The sequence below is a fragment of the Polyodon spathula genome, chromosome 7 (genome assembly GCF_017654505.1).
Source record: "Polyodon spathula isolate WHYD16114869_AA chromosome 7, ASM1765450v1, whole genome shotgun sequence".
Taxonomy (NCBI): Eukaryota; Metazoa; Chordata; class Actinopteri; order Acipenseriformes; family Polyodontidae; genus Polyodon; species Polyodon spathula.
The window spans coordinates 47,747,336-47,767,001 of NC_054540.1; the positions used below are offsets into that span (position 1 = coordinate 47,747,336).

Here is a 19,666-nt window from a genome sequence, read left to right on the forward strand (position 1 = left end):
TCACAAGAAACACTTTTTTTTTTTTTTTTTTTTCCTTCATCGGTCGAAAGTAACATTTATTAATTTGCCAATGAAAAATTCAAGCGATTTTTTTAAAGTTATGTGTACCTATAGAACTGTCTATCTGTACCCATTAGAAAGTGATTTCTGAATCTGAAAGTATTTTCTTGTCATGAATTAAATGCAACCGGTCCAGCATAGAGTGATACGTGTTTCCCTTTGTGAGAGGAGTGTTTATTATGAGACACCACACTGGATTAATCATTACTTCACTTAAGGGGAAGTTTAGCTTCAAATCTTCCGCAACTCAAACGATTTGATCAAAATACATGCAGTGCAATGGATAGTAAAAGTGATTCTGAGGCTGGGAATGGTACTAGAGACACCGGTGTAGTGTATGTGTACAGTCCCGAGTACATCGACACATGCGACTCTCTTTCCAAAGTACCTAAAAGGGTAAGAATAAAAACATACACTATTTCTGTAACTTTATACTTTGTTTAGCATTGTTATGCTATGTCTTGCTTTTGTGTATGTGTTGTAATTACTAGTGGATCCCATCGCCCGTGTTAATATGTTCTGATTTTGTCGCTACTTGTACTGAAGTAATTAACGATTTGCAAATGAAATCTGTACATATAAGTATGTATTGCGTATGTTGTTCCTGCACAACAGTTTCCAGTTTGAATTTCATAGAAAATAACTGCCAGTTACTGTTAACCAATTCTCCCAAGATGAATTAGCTACATGTTCCAAAGATGGTTTGAGTTGAGGTGGCGGGTGGTGAAACCACATTGTGTGAAACTGAAAACAATTGTTTACAAATTTGCACCAGTACCTAGCAGTGTAAAATGTCTTTTGGGGGTCTTGCAGCTTCCCCAGTTAAATGGTTCTTTTAACATGTTTTTATGCCCAGGATATTAGAAGTCTGCCCAGTCTCAACAAACGCGTTTCACTACATGTTTTTAAATACATGAATTCCAGCTATTCCAGTCATTAGGGCTATATAACTGTATATATTATGTGGTAATATTATATTTGTTCAGCTTCAGATGTTCATCCCATGTGCGCCTTACAATTCATTTTTGTTTTTCTAGGCAAGCATGGTTCATTCATTAATTGAAGCATATGGCTTGCTTAAACATATGAGGTAAGTCAACTATTGAAGACTAAGATCGTTCATACTTCTGTGCATGCTAAATAATATATTAAAAAAAAAAAAAACACACACATGCAATTGCCTTGAAGATCCTTCTGTTTCAGTGTAATTGTTACAGTACAGTTGTCGGTGACAGGTACCCCACTGCAGAGCTGTAAATAACATGAAACAAATAAATCACCAGGATCTACATTCATTGCATGCACATGTTAAAATGTAAAAGTTCTAAAGAATAAACTTAGCTTGGGTCCCCAAGTGGCTCACCTGGTAAAAGCACAGCCATGTGGTGTGCAGGGTGAGTCATTAAGTCAGGGGAGGGCATGCTCGTGTCCTGGCAGTGCAAAGTTGCTGGTCTTTGCTCGGGATTCCAAAGGGAGCATCGCATTGGCTCTGGCACTCCCATGTTAGGGAAGCAAAACTGGCAGGGACTGTTTCTCCTCATCGCATGTGTTTTTGCCAGGGTAGTAAAGCCCCACACTGCGACAATGGAGGAGATGGCAGCCTTTCACACTGACTCCTACCTGGAGCACCTGCACAAAGTCGGGGAGGAGGGAGATGATGACGACCCCAAGTCTATAGAGTATGGCCTGGGTAAGACTGTTGGGCGGGGGACAGGATGGCTGAGAATGTGAAGAGTGTGCACTGGGTGAGAATGCCAAAATGGTTTTCACAGGGAATAGTGCAAATGATGCAAAAGTAATTGGGTGGTGTTTGTGGTTTTGAAAAAAAAAGTTTTATTGTAAATTGTTTTATCATAACTTATAGCATCTGTATCTTGAGTTTGATTTTCATACCTTGAAACCTTTTGTACCAAAATAAATATTTTAAAAATCCCAAATGATTTAAACTTTACCTTCTATACTTTTAAATCTAATCTTTTCCTAGGGCCAATTTAAAAAAAAAAACAGTACAAAATAGGAGGATTGGTGCTGACAGCCAGTTGTCACTAGAGGGCGCTATATATTACACTCCAAAGAGTGCAGTACAGTGTATATAGACCAAAGAATCGACCCATACTAATGCCAGTTTAAAAAATTGTTAGACTGCAGATGTGCCAGATTTCCTGACTTGGTCTTGTGCATTTTATCCTTGGAGCATGTCAGGTTTAGGGAACAATTTGTATTAATTCAATTGGATGTGATGTGACAAGTCTGCAGTGTGTCTAAACTGTACCAGGGAATTCATTTGGGGAAGTTGGAGAGGGATTCTACAGAGTGGTCCATAGAGTCCTCCATTTTGTTCCTCGCGCGAAACATCAACAGTTTGTGTAGCTTTGACCACAGAAGCTCCTGCCAAGTTGCTTACCGAGTGCATACTATTAGCTCAGTATCAGATTTGGTCACATCTGCTGTCTTACCCATTGTGACTGAAACTGACTGGGACCAGGGGTATGCATATATTAATTGTTATGAATCCTATTTCTACATTTTTAATGTCTGTCTAGGTGGAGGTTTGGAACATGTGTTGACAGAATTGCATGTGTTATGCAAGATCCTTTAGTTTAAATGATATTGACTCTCTCTACCTCCCAGGTTATGACTGCCCTGCAACAGAAGGTATTTATGATTATGCTGCAGCAGTAGGCGGGGCCACTTTAACAGCTGCCCAGTGCTTGATCGACAGGACATGCAAAGTGGCAATCAACTGGGCAGGAGGCTGGCATCATGCAAGAAAGTAAGAAATTAAACAGAGGCTTGGATTGAATGTCTAGTAGGGTGCCTCCTGTGTCGGAGAAGGCAAGACCAAAAACCCGACAAAATGACAGAACATTTAGGAATTGCTAAATTAATTTGGGGTAATGGCATGTTTGTACTGTGCTAGCATAGGATAAAACAGACTTGAATGAACTCGGCAGACAACTGGGAGGATGCTTACAGAATTCAGCACTGAAATTATAATGAAAAAAATAAGAGTAACAACATTCTACTTAATATTACAAAGTAATCATACTTGGAAAGTATCACCACAAATCTGCTAACATTTTAACAAAATATTGTTTATATAAACCCTGGCATTTACCATAGCAAATTAAATAAATGTGCTAAATAAAATAATAACTAATAAAAAACTAATAAAAGGCGAATCACATTTTGTAGCAACATAACTCAACTGGGTACAGTCTTTTACTGAAATATGATTCCTAGGGAGCTAATTACTAAACACTTCCATAATTTTGCACATAAGATATCTGCTTATTTGTTCATATTGTGTTAATGTGATATTGATAACATTTTATAAGAAATGCCTGCAGAACAAACCTTTTAAACATGGGTTTATCAATGTAACATGTTTCAGAATTTAAAAAAATAACTATTAACATATATAGTAATTCTATAAGCGCAGTAATTCACACCCATTGTCATGTGCTATCGCTTACATATACATTTGTAATTGCAGATATAATAATTAAAATGTGTGCTCGCCTTCACATGTTACACTGTAGCCAGCCGCATGTTCTGACGGCCGTTCTGCAGGTACCCAGCATATTGGATCACTAAGATCTTGCATTCCATGCAAAATGAAGTGTGATAGAAATCCAGAAGGCTCCATTAAAGCCACATTCCTAAAATCTGTGAGGACGTTTATACTGTGATCAGAACAACGTATTGCATCAAATTCAGATCCCTTCTCATGAATCCAACTGGTGTCAATGCCTGAATCAGATTTTTTCACTGTGACCATGGGGATTCAATTCTTTTAAATTGTCCGTTTACCAATGGGGTGAGCCTCTGTTTTCACAGCTCACAAAAGCAGAGGGGCACTTTCTTGAATTTTTTTTTTTTTTATCCCTCTCGGTATCGGTTTACGGTACAGATTGTGTTAGGCACATATTTAGAGGTGAACTCTTAACTGCACTACAATGTAAATTTTCTGTAGGATTCTATAGACAGTGAGGAAGGACTGAATAGGGGCTGTACGTGTGTTTGCACTAACTGAAAACATATCAAGATAGAAAAATAGTGCTTTGTTAACAATAGGAGCATAACTCAAGTAAGATGATAACATTTGAATGAGGTTTCTCTTTTAAATAAACATATAGCTGTATTTAGCCACAGTCATGCAGTTCTGTTGGTGACCAGTTGGTTCAGGTTTCACTTTAGTTTGTGTGTATCTGGTCTGGCACAGGATAAAGGTGATTGCCTTGAGCACTGAACCATTACACTGCTCTAAACACAGTCACTGTTGGAGGACCCTGTCATTTTTCTCTGCACAGTGTACTGTCCTTCACGTGTGTATTAACTCCGAAACAAGTGATTCTTTCACAAGCTTAAATGATTCCTCTGTTCAGAAGTAAAGGCCCTCTTGTGCGGAAAGGCTCAGTGAGCTAATTGCCGAGTGGAAGCCTGTGGTCTGTAGGGTCACTGTGAGAGTCCAGCTAACCCCTGAAGCAAGCCGAGGCCTCCTGAACTTGCTGAGTCTCATATGTTAAAGGAAAGGGACCCTGCGCGTAAAGTGTCTTGTCTTTCTGACTCGAATTCCTTTTGCTGTTCTAGTTATTTACAAAAGCCTTCTGTCAAGAGTGATGGCGGAATTAAGAAGTCATGATTGTTGGTGGTTTAGCTGATTTTATTGCACAGGTGGTGCATTTTAGAAAAAGTGCTCTGAGGTTCAGTAAGCCTGTCCCTCTGTCCTATTCTCACAATGTGATATTTCTGTAATTTGTATATTCTTTACTGCTGGGTAGATCTCTTCATGTTAGATCTTTTAGTCGAAACGTTTGTCATTGAATTCTTGTTTATTTTAGCACCTGTAGCAGGGCTGCAGGAGAGAAGCCCTGCACATGAAAAGGGGGCGGGGCAAAGCCCTGCCATAAATGCATTTGTTTTGTTTGGTTTTGGTATTTAAAACAAATGTATTGTTTATTAATTTTAGAACGGGGTACCCCTCCACCCTGTGCAGTTTATTATTTTGTGTTTGTATTATGATTTATTTATTTGTAAATCTATAAAGGCGAGAGCCGTAGCTTTTGTTTTGCAGCATGGATGGGAAGCCACATCCACAAGTTAAAATCTTGTGCAGAAGGTGGCCATCTCCCGGATTAAGTAATTAATTTGTTGCTAATCGGGATGTGGTCACCTGCATAAAAGCCTTCAGCGCTCTGCACTCTGGATGGGTGTTTGAGAGGAGGTACGAGAGCGAGTAGGGGAAACCAAAAGTGAAACCAAAAGAATAGGAGCAGTGATAGCAATTTGCCCAGCCTGACCTGTTCGTTTTGTGTTTTAATATTTAAAAATTTTATTTTCCGCTGTGAGCAATGTGTTTTTGTTTCAACCTTTACTTTTATTTTTGTTTGAAAATAAACGGCGCCGCAGCGCCTTTGCACCACAGTATTTTGCCTTTGTTTTTGTTCCTGCTTCTGGCCTGACATCACCACTCTGCCATCCTTGTCACAGCACCATTAAGTGTTTAATAGTTTTTGATGATCATGTTACATATTAGTGCTTAATAGCAGCTGCAGACTCCTCAGGTCATTGCCTCCCCACAGCAGTCTCCTGAAGTACAGTCCACGGTTAAAATGTACTACTGTTTCCCCTTCCTCCTTTACCTTCTTGTGAACATTGTGCTATGAACCTAGCGTGCTTGGGCCCTGTTCTCATTGCTCAACAAGGAGTATTTTAAGACTCGCATGTTGTAGAAGTTTAAGCCATTCCAGATTTTCTTGTAAGCCTTCATTGTAAGGTACTTGAACAAAGGTGGACACTGTTTTTAAGTTCAGATGTGCCTATTAAACTTAAAAGCTGAAATAAGGTGCGAGGCAATGGGAGTCTTAAATTAGTTAAAGAATGTTTTTTATAAAATAAAATTGGAAAATATCCTCTTTAAAAACTGACGTTAGCTTTGTGTAATTTCATGACATTCTCCTACATTGTTTAACTTGTATTATCATCCAACATGATGGTCAATATATTTTTTTTGCTAGGCGTATCAATACTTTAAACCATTAAAATAATGTGTTTAAGGGCCACATTGGTAATAAAGTTAAACGTGTTTAAAAATGTGATATTTCAAAGTAGTTTCCAATAGTCTGTGCCTGACATGCAAACTTTATTGAAATATCTTTAACAGTACACTCTTCTATACCCGCATGGAGCAATCATTTATTCTCTGTGTCTGTTTACTTGCTGTTACAGGTTAGCATATAAACTTGACTTGTAGCAAAGCTGGGCAAAGAAGCATTCCCTGTGATCGGATTGTCCCTCCAGAGCCCAATCCGGCAGCTGTCTGGTGACAATAAAAGCCCTTGTCATATTCCAGCCTTTTCACTGTCCAGCTACAGAGTGCCCTGCTCTTTTTTTTTTATTCCAGCTTGTAGCAGTTTGTGGTCGCTCTGCAAGCAGTGGATCACTGGTGCTGAAAGGAGGATTTTGACCCCTCTGTCGAAAGAACAAAGCGCCTGTTTCTTGGCAAAATCGTGCTGAATGTAACTGTGCTTCGTTTGTGCCCAGGGCTTGAGTTTCCTGGCAGTCAGATGACCTGTGACTATGACCATAGTAATTGGGGTTATAGAGTTGCATTGAGCCTGGTAGTCCATCAGTGAAATGTGATGAATGTCTCCCAGTTTTTCTGAACCTTCTTATTCAGTTGTGATGAATTTAGTTCAGTATGGCTGTCAATAAGGCCTGTGTTCTTCCCTGTAAATATTGATGAAGTCCCACGACATGAACTATAAAACCAGTGATGTTTGAGGCAGTACTTTACTTTTCTGCCTAATATCCTTTTTGCCACAAAAAATAACTTGGAATTTCACACGGGCAGAAAATGAAGTCTTTTCGTTCATGTCACGGGAATGTTCAGACAAAATCCAGACCTATTGATAGCCATCCTTTGTACATTGTTTGGAATACATCCCTTATCTGGAATTGTCTGACAAATGACTATTAAAACAGTATATCTAACTAATTGTACTGAAAGACCTCTTTGCTGTTGAAAGTCAAATTCAAGATACCTGTTTCAAGAATCAATTCCTAAATCCTTTATATATTCTGCATGTAAGCTAGTTCAGATTTGTAAGCATCAATCCCTCTGAGCCAGATTGAGTTCAGCATGTAAACTCTACAATTTTTTTCAGATTCAAATCAAGTACTACTTTTTTTGTGCATGTAAACCTAGTAAATTACCACTCGGTTCCAGCTGTTTCCAGGTTCCTAAGTGCTCAAAGTTACAGCATGTGAACTACAGCGAAAGTACCAGGAGACTGCAGTTTATCTACTATTGTAGTTTATCTACTACTATACTACTATCTATCTAAGTATTCTAAAATGAAGAAAAAACTGAAGAACCAAAAGATTCCCAGCACAATAACAGGTGGAACAGCCATACAAACATTTTCTTACTCATAATCATGATATTTCCCTATTGACTCAAACTATTTTTTCCAGGCACAGTGCAATATGTTAACTTCTTGTGTTACAAGTAATTGGACTTGAGCTATACATTTATCTTCCATGTTACATATAAGATACTGTGTGGGGTTGTATTCCCTGGAACACTGGAATTGATGTTCTAGCGCTGTGGCAGGAATAATGTGCTTCACCCAAGTCAATACCCATTCACACTACCTTTAATGTGCAATTATCACATTTTTAAAACAATCACGGGGTTACAGTGTGTCTTGATCCCCCTTTTATTTAGGTAGTGTGGATAAGTTAAAAAGTGATGTAAAGTATTAGAAAGACTTGAGAGTTTTGTTATGTTAAGAACATTTTTTTAAAGCCTTGATTAATATGCATTTGCCAAAGATTTCTTTCAAAAGGTTTGTTTCATTACTTTTAAGTACTCTGAATATCTTCTGATTCTATGTTTTCAGGTTCAGGATAAGCTTTTTCTGTAATGATTTCCCAAATGAATTTCTGTCAGCCTGTGGTGCCCTGTTCTGTTCTGTCTGCTTGAAAGCATGATAGATGACCAGCTCCGTGAATACCACTGAAGTGTTTCTGTAACCCCCTTTGATAGAAATTAAGCAGTTCAAAGCACAAAGCAGTGATAACTCTGATATGGATGAACGCTGTTGACAGCATTCATTCATCAGGTGTTTTACGAAGCCGGTTTTGTTGAGGTTTCAGAAATAGTGACTGCAGTTTCATTAGCAGGTTCTAATAAGTCATCCTTACCCTCACCATTTGTGCCACTTAAAATACCACTTGTGTAGTCTCTCTGTGTCATAGCTGTTTTGTCTCTTTATTTTTTCTCTCCAGAGATGAAGCTTCCGGGTTTTGCTACATTAATGATGTAGTTCTTGGTATTTTAAGACTACGGCAGAAGTACGAGAGAGTTTTATACGTGGATGTGGATTTGCACCATGGGGATGGTAAGTCCACAGGGAGCAGAGAAACTTCTCTTTACTGTGTTTGCATGTATACTCCAAAAGGAAGTTGCAGATTAACCAGTAGATTATGGAATGGTTGAGAAAGCTTAAAAGAAAATAAAGGTGCTAGAGCTCCTGCTCTCATGTTCATAAACAACCTAGACTATGGGATATTTAGCAAGCTCCTAAAACCAGCAGACAACACAGAGGTGTAGCCATCACATACACAGTGGCTTAGGAAATCCAAAGGGATTTAGACTAGATACAGAATTAGGACATGACAAATGTCGAGTATAATAAAAAGTGTATAAATCAACACAGGTTATGATGGTTGTACAATGTGCTGGTGAAACCAGACCTGTAATACTGTATCCTGTTTCTGCTGTGAAAACCCTGCACAAACCCTTAGAGAACGTTTCGCAAACAGAGATCTTCTCAGTATCTAGATGTCGTTCATGTACTAGACCTGCTCAGTATCTAGATGTCATTCATGTACTGGACCATATCTTGAAACACGTTTCTGGGTTTGGATGACCAATTTAACATACCTTTATTTGAAACTGAGGCTTTAAATGAACTAATGCTTTAAATGAACACCAGTAGAGTGCAAAAAAAGCTTTTATACTGTATAGATTCATGTTTCAAAGCTGTCACTTACGGAATTGAAACATATTTGATAATGCATGACTTGCTTATATTAACTTGGCTTATCTACTGTCAGGTTGCGTAGCCTTGCAAAACTGAGTAATGTTCTGTTAGTTCAGCAATGCTTGAGAAATAAGAATACAAATGTGCATTAATAAATTGATCAAGTATGTGTTTTAATTATCATAAAATAAAGATGTAAAAATTATAAAAGTTAATACAAGAGGGAAATAAGGAATGAGAAGACAGAGGGGAACCGTAGATTCTAGTCAAAACATTTGTCATTAAACTGATTTTGTTTATTTGAGCATTTCTGTGTTCCTCGTTATTGAGTGTTAAACTAAGTGTAGAAAAGCAGGTGTGTTTCTTTATCTTTTACAGGTGTGGAAGATGCATTTAGTTTCACCTCCAAAGTCATGACGGTATCGCTGCACAAATTTTCTCCCGGATTTTTCCCAGGTGAGGATTCCCCATCTTGAATTCTTATATTAACTGCATTGAACAGTGATAACACTACCTTGAGATGTGTGAAGACCTGTATCCCATCTTTTTGACTGCTAATAATGGGCTGATTCATAAAGCTTTCACTCCAGTGCAGCACTTTCATAAGAAAAGCAGTTTGGTCCAATGGGCTGAAGAATCTTATCTTGCTGCACACCGCAGTGAGTGCTTTCCTATGTGGAATTCACGTCTAGACTTCAAACATCTGTTTAGCCTGAACCTTGCTTTTATTGTTCCCGGCTCAGGCCGGATCATTGTGTGACTGGGCTTGTTTTACACAGGCTTGGTGTTTAGCTGGGTTTGTACCTTCCATTGCCGCTTCTTGACTATGAAATGCTCTCCATAAATTGAAATTGAACACATCAATCTCTGTGGTTAAATATAATGTTAGGTCATGCATCTCTGAAGAGACGCATATGTATGTGTGTGTGTATGTGTGTGTGTGTGTGTATATATATATATATATATATATATATATATATATATATATATATATATGTGTGTGTGTGTATATATATATATATATGTATGTGTGTGTGTATATATATATATATATATATATATATATATATATATATATATATATATATATATATCATATTAATGTATCATGACAATGACCAGAATACAAACAATCTTTTTATAAAGAACAAAATTATTGGTACCCAGCACTTAATATAATTCAAAAAAATGTTATTAAAACATATATTAATTGATTGAAAACCATTACATAGTAGCTAAGCTGCATTATAAAGTCAGTAACCAGAAAAAGAGGTAATTATTTACACATTGAAGAAGAATGTTTTGACAGCACAGCAGGTGATGGTCAAGACAAAGCAGTTGGATTAACATTTGAAAAAAGCACTTGTAGCAAACTACAACAAAGGAATTAGCTACAGAACAGTATCAATGAAGCGTGGCTTATCAAGATCCACAATCGGTGCAAATAATGAAGGCAGCGCTTATAAAATGGCATATCTACCCTACTCCATCACTAGCAAAGTAAATTGGTTGTCAAGGCAGAATGGTTCTAAAAGTTCCAAGCCATGCTGGTATGGTGACTTATTTGCACAAGATGGAACACTTGTTAGCTAATGAGATTGCTCCCTGTATTCTAGTCATTTAAGTGGCTTTCGATTGGGTATTATACAAAAACACTGTGTTATGGAAGAGATGGATCGCCTGCATTAACTTTTTTACGTGTATTAGGATAAGCATTTTATAATCCTGACCTATTTTCAGTGTTATAGAAACTCCACCAGCAAAATCAAACGGTACCCCTGACCTGTGACAATATGCCTTTTCACATATCCATTTTAATTCAGGTTTTCAACATGTCAGAGATGCCGTTCCCCTTACTTTAAAATCCCCAGTATGTTTTGTTTTTGTTCACAGAAACACCACATTTTTCATACTGATTGTTTACGGAAAGGATATTTAAACAGTTTGAATTACATTAATAGACGTGTGTGTTCTTAGTTTGATGACTGCGGTTTTCCTAACTTGTTTTGATGCAGGTACTGGAGATGTGTCCGACACAGGGCTTGGGAAAGGAAGGTGGTATGCCGTTAATGTTCCCCTGCAAGATGGAATTCAAGATGACAAATATTACCAAGTCTTCCAAAGGTGCTACTCTTGTTTTTTATATTTGTGTTACTAAATGAAAACATCCATGTTGCATTCCTGTTATATCTAAAGGTTTTAAGCTTGGATATCTACATCTTGAATTCTAAAGTATAAGTAGCAGTGAAAGCTGCAGTGCCCCCATTCGTGTTCGGTTTACACTTCCATGTATATTCTTTAGTACAAACTACTTCAACCAGGCTAAAGCGTAATCACAACACAATGGACAGCTGCTTTTAAGTACAGCTGTCCATTGTCTGAAAAGAGCCACTCCAATCTTTAGTAGGGTATATTTTATTATAAGAGCGAAAAAACTGAAATGGCAGTGGGCCAGACGTGTAGCAAGAACAGACCATCACTGGACCAAGGAGATGCTAGACTGAATCCCAAGAGATATAAAGCGACAAAGACGACGACCACCAGGAAGATGGCAAGATGAAGTTAGGAAACATGCCAGAGCAACGTGGATGAGGGACGCAGCAGGCTTTTGTGGAAATCCAGCAGTGGATTGAAAGGCTGAAGATAGTGAGATATCCATCCATGCATTTCTGTTCATTTTCAAATTGTTTTCGAGTACTAGATCCTGGGCATATGTAGGGTTTCTGCCTGTCTGTACATTTGTCCATCTATATTCTACATTTCAATTTTTGCGTATACAGGGAAAACCATGTATTAAACTGTGATGAAGCTGGGTGTTATGGGGGTATTTGAAGGTATTTCTGCCTGCACATTCGCACGTCTGTATGTCACACTTTTTTTACATGTATGTTGAAAACCGCTTATCTAATTATGTTGAAACTTTTTGTACACATTCATGAGTATAAGAGTAACACAATCCCCAGACATTTGAAGGTGCATGTACATATGTTCATAGATATATCACAGATAGACTATTCTGTATATACTGCTTTTTCGCCATACTGGTGGCTCTTGAATTTACAGCCAGGGTGGGGGTGGGGGGGGGTCACTTTTCTGGCCAGCCCAGCCCAGCCCAGCTGATGCTTTTTAACACTGCTTGTTCCAGTGTACTGACAGAGGTACATGCAGCCTTTAAGCCTGAAGCTGTAGTCTTGCAGCTGGGTGCAGACACAATGGCAGGGGACCCCATGTGCTCCTTCAACATGACCCCAGTGGGAGTGGGGAAGTGCCTGCAGTATGTTCTGCAGTGGGAGCTTCCAGCTCTAATATTGGGAGGAGGTGAGTAACAGTGGTGTGCTAGGATTTTTTTATTTTTATTTTTGAAAGCAAGGCATGCAAGAATTTTTTTGATAAATTAAAAAAAAAAAAAAAGTTCTAACGTAACGTAGGAGTTTAAATAAACCACATACATGTTTGGCAAATACTACCAGTCAAATATAATGAAAGCAGAGAATATACAAACATGTGATTACCTTACATTTCTCCTGAAATAAAAAATGTATAGATTTATTCTTTTTTTAGCTGTTTTTTGAGCATGTGCTATCATGTCAATTGATCAGATATCAGTTGAAAAACACATCTGACAGAAATAACCTGTTGCGTTCTGCCCAGGCATCCCTGTTCCTCTGCCTAGAAGTTCCTCTTCGTTCACACCCTTGAAATTCAGACTCATTAGCTTGTTACAGTTCTGCATCTTCGGTTTCTTTATTTGAACATAACATGACTTTAGACATTATTTTGTATCTACTTTTAAGTCAGTAACTTAAAATCATAACATACGTCATGGAGTGCAGCCATTACACACTTATTCTCTAACCAAGCACATCAATACAGTTTAGTTGCACTTTGCTTGGGATTTTTAAAAATTATTTATTAATGTTTCACAATGTCATATTTATATGTAATGAATGGCACCCACAAATGCACTCCAGTCCGTCTGAAACCGCAATTGCTTTACGTTCCAATTCAAACAGCAATGAAAATATTGACATTGCTAGTTTGCTACCAGTAAGCAAACACAGACATGATTACGTTGCAGCTGCTGCTTTGAAATTGAGGCACTCAATTAGTCAGCTACCAGTTTCTGAGGTTGACTGTCACTTTTCTAGTCGTTTGGCGCGGCACCTAGGTGGTGTTTTGTTAGCACTGTTTAATTGCAGTCCACATGTTGATTACTAGTTTTGCTATGGTCAGCATACAAATAAATGCATGAGCATTGTTCTAAAGCTGCCTGCATTGTACCTAAACACTACTAAACAGAAGGTTTTGCTCACCAGCACTGTCAATAACCTAGTCTGTCAATAGCAAAAATGTTTTTTTTTAAATGAGTTTGCTGTGCAAGTCTTCTTATCCATGCAGCAGGGCAACGATGAAAGGTACTAATTAGGTGCACACAAAGAACCCTTTTACTTCAATCCTTTTTTATTTTCTTGTCTCCCCTTTATTCCCTGTATTGCTGGAGACAGGAGGGTATAACCTTGCCAACACTGCCCGGTGCTGGACCTATCTGACTGGCACTGTCCTCGGCCAAACGCTCTCCTCTGAGATTCCGGATCACGAGGTAAGGCTCCAGTGGGGCTCCTGTTTCTTCACTCTCCTCGCTGAGTCATTCCCCATAATCAAAGCCCTAGCTCCTGGTCTCAATACCGTTTTGTTGTCAGGTGGTTCAGGAACAATAACACACTGTCCCTATGGCATAGGGAGCACTTGTTTCCAAAGAATTGTGCGCTTTTCCAAAAAGAGATTTGGAATGAAGAGAGATTGTAAATTCCCAGATAATTGCACAGAAGGAGAGATACAGTAAAGGTTTCTCCTCCCAAGCACAAAGAGGTCTTTTGGCTTTGAAGATTTTCAAGTTTTAACCCTTCCTAACCAAAACCCACATTAAAATTGTATGAAAAGTTATCATGGCTTGTCACCAGGCTATATTAAAAACTGTTGAAGGGCGGGAAGGGTGAAACTCAAATTAACGGGATAGGAAATGACATGTTGTGAGGTCAACTCTACAGAAGTGACATATACAACATCTACAAAAATACAACAGCAACTTGTATGTTGAGCAGTTTCCACAAATACACTGAGACAAGTAAGTTATAGTAATACAGTCATTTTAAGTTACAGATAAATCACCGTTTGAATGCCAAAGGTCTGCATTGGGAGAGGGATCCACAGTATTTGAGGTATATATAATGGCCAAAATCACAGCCTCCGAGCCTGGATCTAAGCAGAGAGCATTTACATCCCAGGGCAGGACAGACACAGCTAGTGGTTTGCTTCTGAGTCCTTGAAAGTCCCTGCATGATTATGTGCACTAAATGAATTGCCATTTTTGTTTAGTTTTTTCAGTATACTTTAAACGTTTAATGTCATTTAAAAACGTTCAACTTTATTTTATTAAATATAAATTTCTTCAGTGACAGATAAATAAAGTTCGATACAACAAATAATTAAATACTATTCAGAGTTGAAATACTGAAATAAAACACCCAGCTAAATCCAAGATACAAACCCTAACCACTGATGTGTCTGGTTTCTTATTTTCTGGTGTAGATATTGTGCACAAACTGTATCTTTTGTCTAAGTCTTAAGTCTAACAGTAACCTGTTATTAGCACCAAAAGAGATATCACTGTTCCCTCTTAGTGTTGGTTCTTCTTTTAAATGTGGACAGTCTTCTTCCAGCCATACAGGGAAACCATTTTTTCTAGCCACAGTGCAGCAGGTTCATTCCTGTCTTGCAAGTAACGGGACCCAAAAGAAATCAATTTATAGCTTGGAAGCAGAATAAATGGGTTTCACAGGAGACAAAGTGTAAATGAAATAAAAAGAGCAACAGCAAAACAATAAGTGACTTGTGATAGTTATGCTAAGGAGAAAGAAAAAAAAAACAACTTTGGATATTACCCCTTTGGAGGATATTTTAAGACATCATTACATAGTACCATTCCAGGTTTGCCTGTGAGTCTCAATTAAGTTTCCTATAAAGAAGGTGCACAAAGTATCAAATGAAAGTGCTACTGAACAGGCTGTAGGGTTTAAAACACAATGGATTACTTTCCCTGACTTCCTGCTTTGTTGTATATATTCCTGCAATATCTTTTTTTCAAAATAATCATGATAGTTTTTTTATTTGTATTAGCATATCCCTGGTCGTTTAGTCAGTTTTCATTAGCTATTTCAATTTTATATCCGTCATGTATCGGGTCTTCCCATCAAAATTCTGAATTCACAACGTCGGCAGATCGAATCCAGCCTGTTTAATCAGAAACATTTCTTTGATTCCTGACTCCTCCCAAAGTTTAGCTTTAATTAGCATTCATATTTTTTTTTAGTGAGCTAAGCCTCTATTTTCAAGGACACAGAGCAGGATGCCTGCATTCAATCAAGAGTTATATGGTGGATTGCAGTAAGTTTAAAGATATTGAAGTCAAAAGGGTGAATGTGCCCAGAGTTGTTCGAATATAGTGTGCAAATGTCAGGACTGTCAGAATTAGAATCCTAGTCAATGTGTGAATCCTTAAAAACCCTTGCATGGCTATTTGTTTTCTGCTGCTGTAGCTGTCACTTCATGGCCAGTGTCAACCACTCTCCCTCAAAGCTCTTGTGAATTCTAACACCCAAGGTGTCGATTTTATTCTCATTGTCTGTCTTGTAAAGTACATGAGACATGAGAACCTTGCTGCTCAGATGGAAAGCTTCCTTGAGAAGTCCATTCATTCTTTTCTTGCCCGCTTATTCTCTGCAGTTCTTTGTCTTGCATGCCTGAAGATCAAAGAGCCACATCATTGTCTGTGTCAATTTGCACCAAACAAAACACAATTTAACTGCAGTGGGCCTGGGGAGATAAAGAGAGGTTGGAAGCTGTGGAGGGAAATCACCTAAATGTGTAACAAGAACAAAAAGCACTTTGTACCTGACGGACAAATCCCTTTGCTCCACCAGCTGCCATCAGTCCTCAGAGCAGGGTCCAGACAGGCAGAAGACACTGGGGTCTCTGCTTCGGGGACAATGGAAACAAACAAAGGGGTTACTGAGAACTTTCAAAAGCTACTCCATAGCCTGTTCCACTAAAACATTTACTTCTAAACTAGAAGTGATCACATAGGTACACAGATGAAGAATATAATAATTCAAGCCATCAGTGCAAGAACATGTAATCATGTTGTCTTCAAAGTGTGATTTAAATATAAGCATAGAACAGCATATCAAGGTATATGACCTCTTCTGAGTAGCAGATTATATTTATGTTATCTGGTCAGAGTAAGAGTTGAGCCTTGTTATAAACCATGTCCTACGTTTCTGTGTACAGATGTGTTTGAGTCTCTACAGATCCACACAGGTCTTCAGTTGATGGAGCCCTGAGTTTAAACTCAAAACGCAAAACATTAACAACATAAATAAGAAAAGACACCTACAGCAATTTTGAAACCAAACTGCAAATTATTCAAGACTTGCTTTCTGAAATGAACCAATAACTAGATTTCCAACTTATTTATAAAAATAAAAATACGTGTTGCTATAGTTTTGTATTTGTCTTAGTTTTATAGTGTCTTACACTCACATTGATTCTGTATACAGAACAGCTCCGCAGAGCCCCAGTCTACTGTATACAGATGCTCTTCTGACAACACTATATAACTCATTGGAACTACAGCCACTGAACGTGTGAACTTGTATTAGTCACAGCTTGTCAAACTCAGGATGTGTTCTCAGTTTCATAAACTTCTCAAACATATCAATATTTTTTTTTTTTATAGTGCCTATAGAAAGTCTACACCCCCTTTCAAAATGTTCACCTTTTGTTGCCTTATAGCCTGGAATTAAAATGCATTATTTTTTTCATTTATCTACACATCCTACCCCACAACTTCGAAGTGAAAAAAAAAAATTCTAGAAATTTGTAGAAAATTAATTAAAAAATAAAAACTAGGGGGATATCCAATTATGATCTTTCAGTTTTGTATTTTTAATATATATTTTTGCTCAATAAAAATGTTTTTCCCCTTAACAGTGTGGAATATGGTGTGTAGATAAGTGGGAATAAAAATCCTCATTTAAATGCGTGAAACTGAGACACTGACACAACATGTGAAAACAGTTCAAGGGGGTGTAGACTTTCTATAGGCACTGTATCTTTTAGCTTGTTGTATTGACTATGATTGTTAAAAATCCACGCACGGTTAGGTGCCTTGATTATTCCGACACCCGAAAGTCAAACACGGCTCAGTTTCTTTCTTGAAAAATACATATCATATGAAAACAAATGGATAAAACAAATTTTCATTGCTAATGGGGCAAACACACTTAAGATTTCCAATGAGGTGGAGGACTGGTAACGGGAAGGAAGCTACAACAAAAATAAACTTCACTGGAATGGGAAAGGGCAAATCGTTCCAAATGATTGAGTGTACTAGCTGGAAGCACCACTGCATTGTCTTGTCTTGGTGAAATGAATGTGTGTGTGATTGGTGCGACACGCTGTAGCTAGTACGACGAAGTACAATCCACTACAAATTGCTCATAAATTACTTTTAGGTTCACGTAATAAGAAGTCCCAGTGTGCTCAGTTAAAAAGGTGACTACAGTCCTTGAATTGTTTGGAACCCTGCAGTGTTGCCCTTTAATCCACAAGGATATTGTTCTGTTTGGAACAGAACTAGCACCACTAGGACCTATGACTTTTCCCAGAGGATTGCAAGCTTTGCCTGAGTTATTTTTGGGGTCCTTCACTCTTTTAACCAAGGGTAATTTCACAGAAAACTCAGGAACAGGCAAGAAAGTGCAGTTTTTAATTAAGCACATTGCAACAATGTCAAGTTTCGCTTGATTCCACATAGACTGCTCATGGCTATCTTTGAGAGGAGCACATGCTTGATAAATGAATAAATTACATCAGGTCTAGCTATAAATGGATAGGATGATCTCTTGAAATTGATAAGCACTAATGCTGTGTTCTGTTACCTGGTATGTGTCATTGTTTCACATTTGGATGCTGTGTTGAAGCTTTTACCAGTTTCTGATGGCTCAAGGTACAACACCCAATTGAAACAACTAGATGTACAGGAGGTACTTTTAAAGCCAGATTCAGGCCAGATGCTAAAGTATATCTTTGTAACCTTTTGGTCTTTTAAAAGTGAAGTCTCATTTGGATTTTGATTCATTCTAAATATACAAAATATATAACATCTAGAAAGCATGCTTGCCTTTACTCGTTAGTGCTAACGATCCACATGCTCTGAGTGCTGTGCTGCTGGGCATGTTGAACAGTTGGGCGCTCATATTTCACTGCGATAAAACCAGGTTTATACTATAAATACAGTATAATTGTAAATCTCGAAAAACTACTCACTTCTAAATCTTTTGTAGTCATCTTTGTATTACTTTAGTATAAATACATGTTAATTTGGATTCATATGTTGTTTTTTTCTGACTTTATGTGAGCGAAAAGACACACATTTGCCCATTTTCCCATTGGAAATAGTGATATTTTGAAATATCACTGTCCTGGTCACAAAAGCAAAGTTTGTGGGGAATAATAGCCATTTTCTATACTTTTGAGGCTTAAGCAATTAGGAAATAACACTTGCTACCCAGGAACAAAAATTGTGTTACATAGTGTAATTAGCTGTGACCTATGTGGAGATAGTGGAGATAGTTTCCAGTGGGCCATTTTACCCAATGGGGCGAGGCGCTGTTATCGCCCCTCACAGTTGACTCGTTTTTTGTGTATTTTAATATCCGTCTCTCAAATTCAGGCCGTGGTTTGTCAGTGCCGATTTGGGGTATTCATTTTATTATGCATATAATTAGAGGTGAACGCTTGACCTCACTGAAGAAGCATTTTCCAGTAGGATTCTGGGAAGGAGAAGCACAGCGCAGTGAGCTAGGACTCATTGGGGCAGTGCATGCATTGACACAAACTGAAATGCAAGAGGTGTGCTAAGACAGAAAAAATGCCTAGGTAATAGGTTAGCAGAATTCAGGCAAGGTCAGTGCAAATTGGATGAGACCTCCCCTTTAATCGTAATCACTATCATGGGATGGATTTCAGTTAAATTATTTCCAAATGTTTCTACTTTTTTGTCATTTTAGTTTTCATCTATTCATATCTATTAACAGTCATCCGAAACTTAAAACATTCAATCAATAATTCGGAGGTAAAACTGAGAGAAAATAAATGAAATAGAAAAATGAAATTTTGAAGAAAACCCCTTCACCGTTGTCTTCAGTTAAGCCCTGATAAAAAAAAAAAAAACGGGTAAATTTCTTTCCCATGGGGTGTTGACGTCATCGCCAGCCACTGTCGGAACTGAAGCTTCCTCTGCCTAGAACAGCTGTGTGCACTGGTTAGAAAAGGAAGTGCTGGCACAACACAGACTGTTGCAGTTTTGTCTTTTCTCACAGCCCTGTCAGAAAAAAAACAAGTACTTTCTGAGCTATTGTCTTCAGAGGGGCGAGGTTGTCTATCATGCACCCTTGGGGGGCTTGTTGGGCCCCCTTGTCCTTGACCTGTAC

The 19,666-nt window shown here is 38.1% G+C and overlaps 1 protein-coding gene across 1 annotated transcript in view; it reads left to right on the forward strand.

Moving 5' to 3' along the window:
- Positions 1-19,666, forward strand: part of LOC121318698 (histone deacetylase 8-like) — a 27,049-nt gene continuing 7,383 nt past the window's right edge. The window contains exons 1-9 of the mRNA XM_041255650.1: positions 1-456; positions 1,098-1,150; positions 1,620-1,750; positions 2,692-2,833; positions 8,356-8,468; positions 9,492-9,569; positions 11,129-11,237; positions 12,259-12,431; positions 13,619-13,713. Of these exons, the coding sequence (XP_041111584.1) occupies positions 340-456; positions 1,098-1,150; positions 1,620-1,750; positions 2,692-2,833; positions 8,356-8,468; positions 9,492-9,569; positions 11,129-11,237; positions 12,259-12,431; positions 13,619-13,713 (1,011 nt within the window). The 5' untranslated portion in view covers positions 1-339. The remainder of the gene's footprint in view (positions 457-1,097; positions 1,151-1,619; positions 1,751-2,691; positions 2,834-8,355; positions 8,469-9,491; positions 9,570-11,128; positions 11,238-12,258; positions 12,432-13,618; positions 13,714-19,666) is intronic.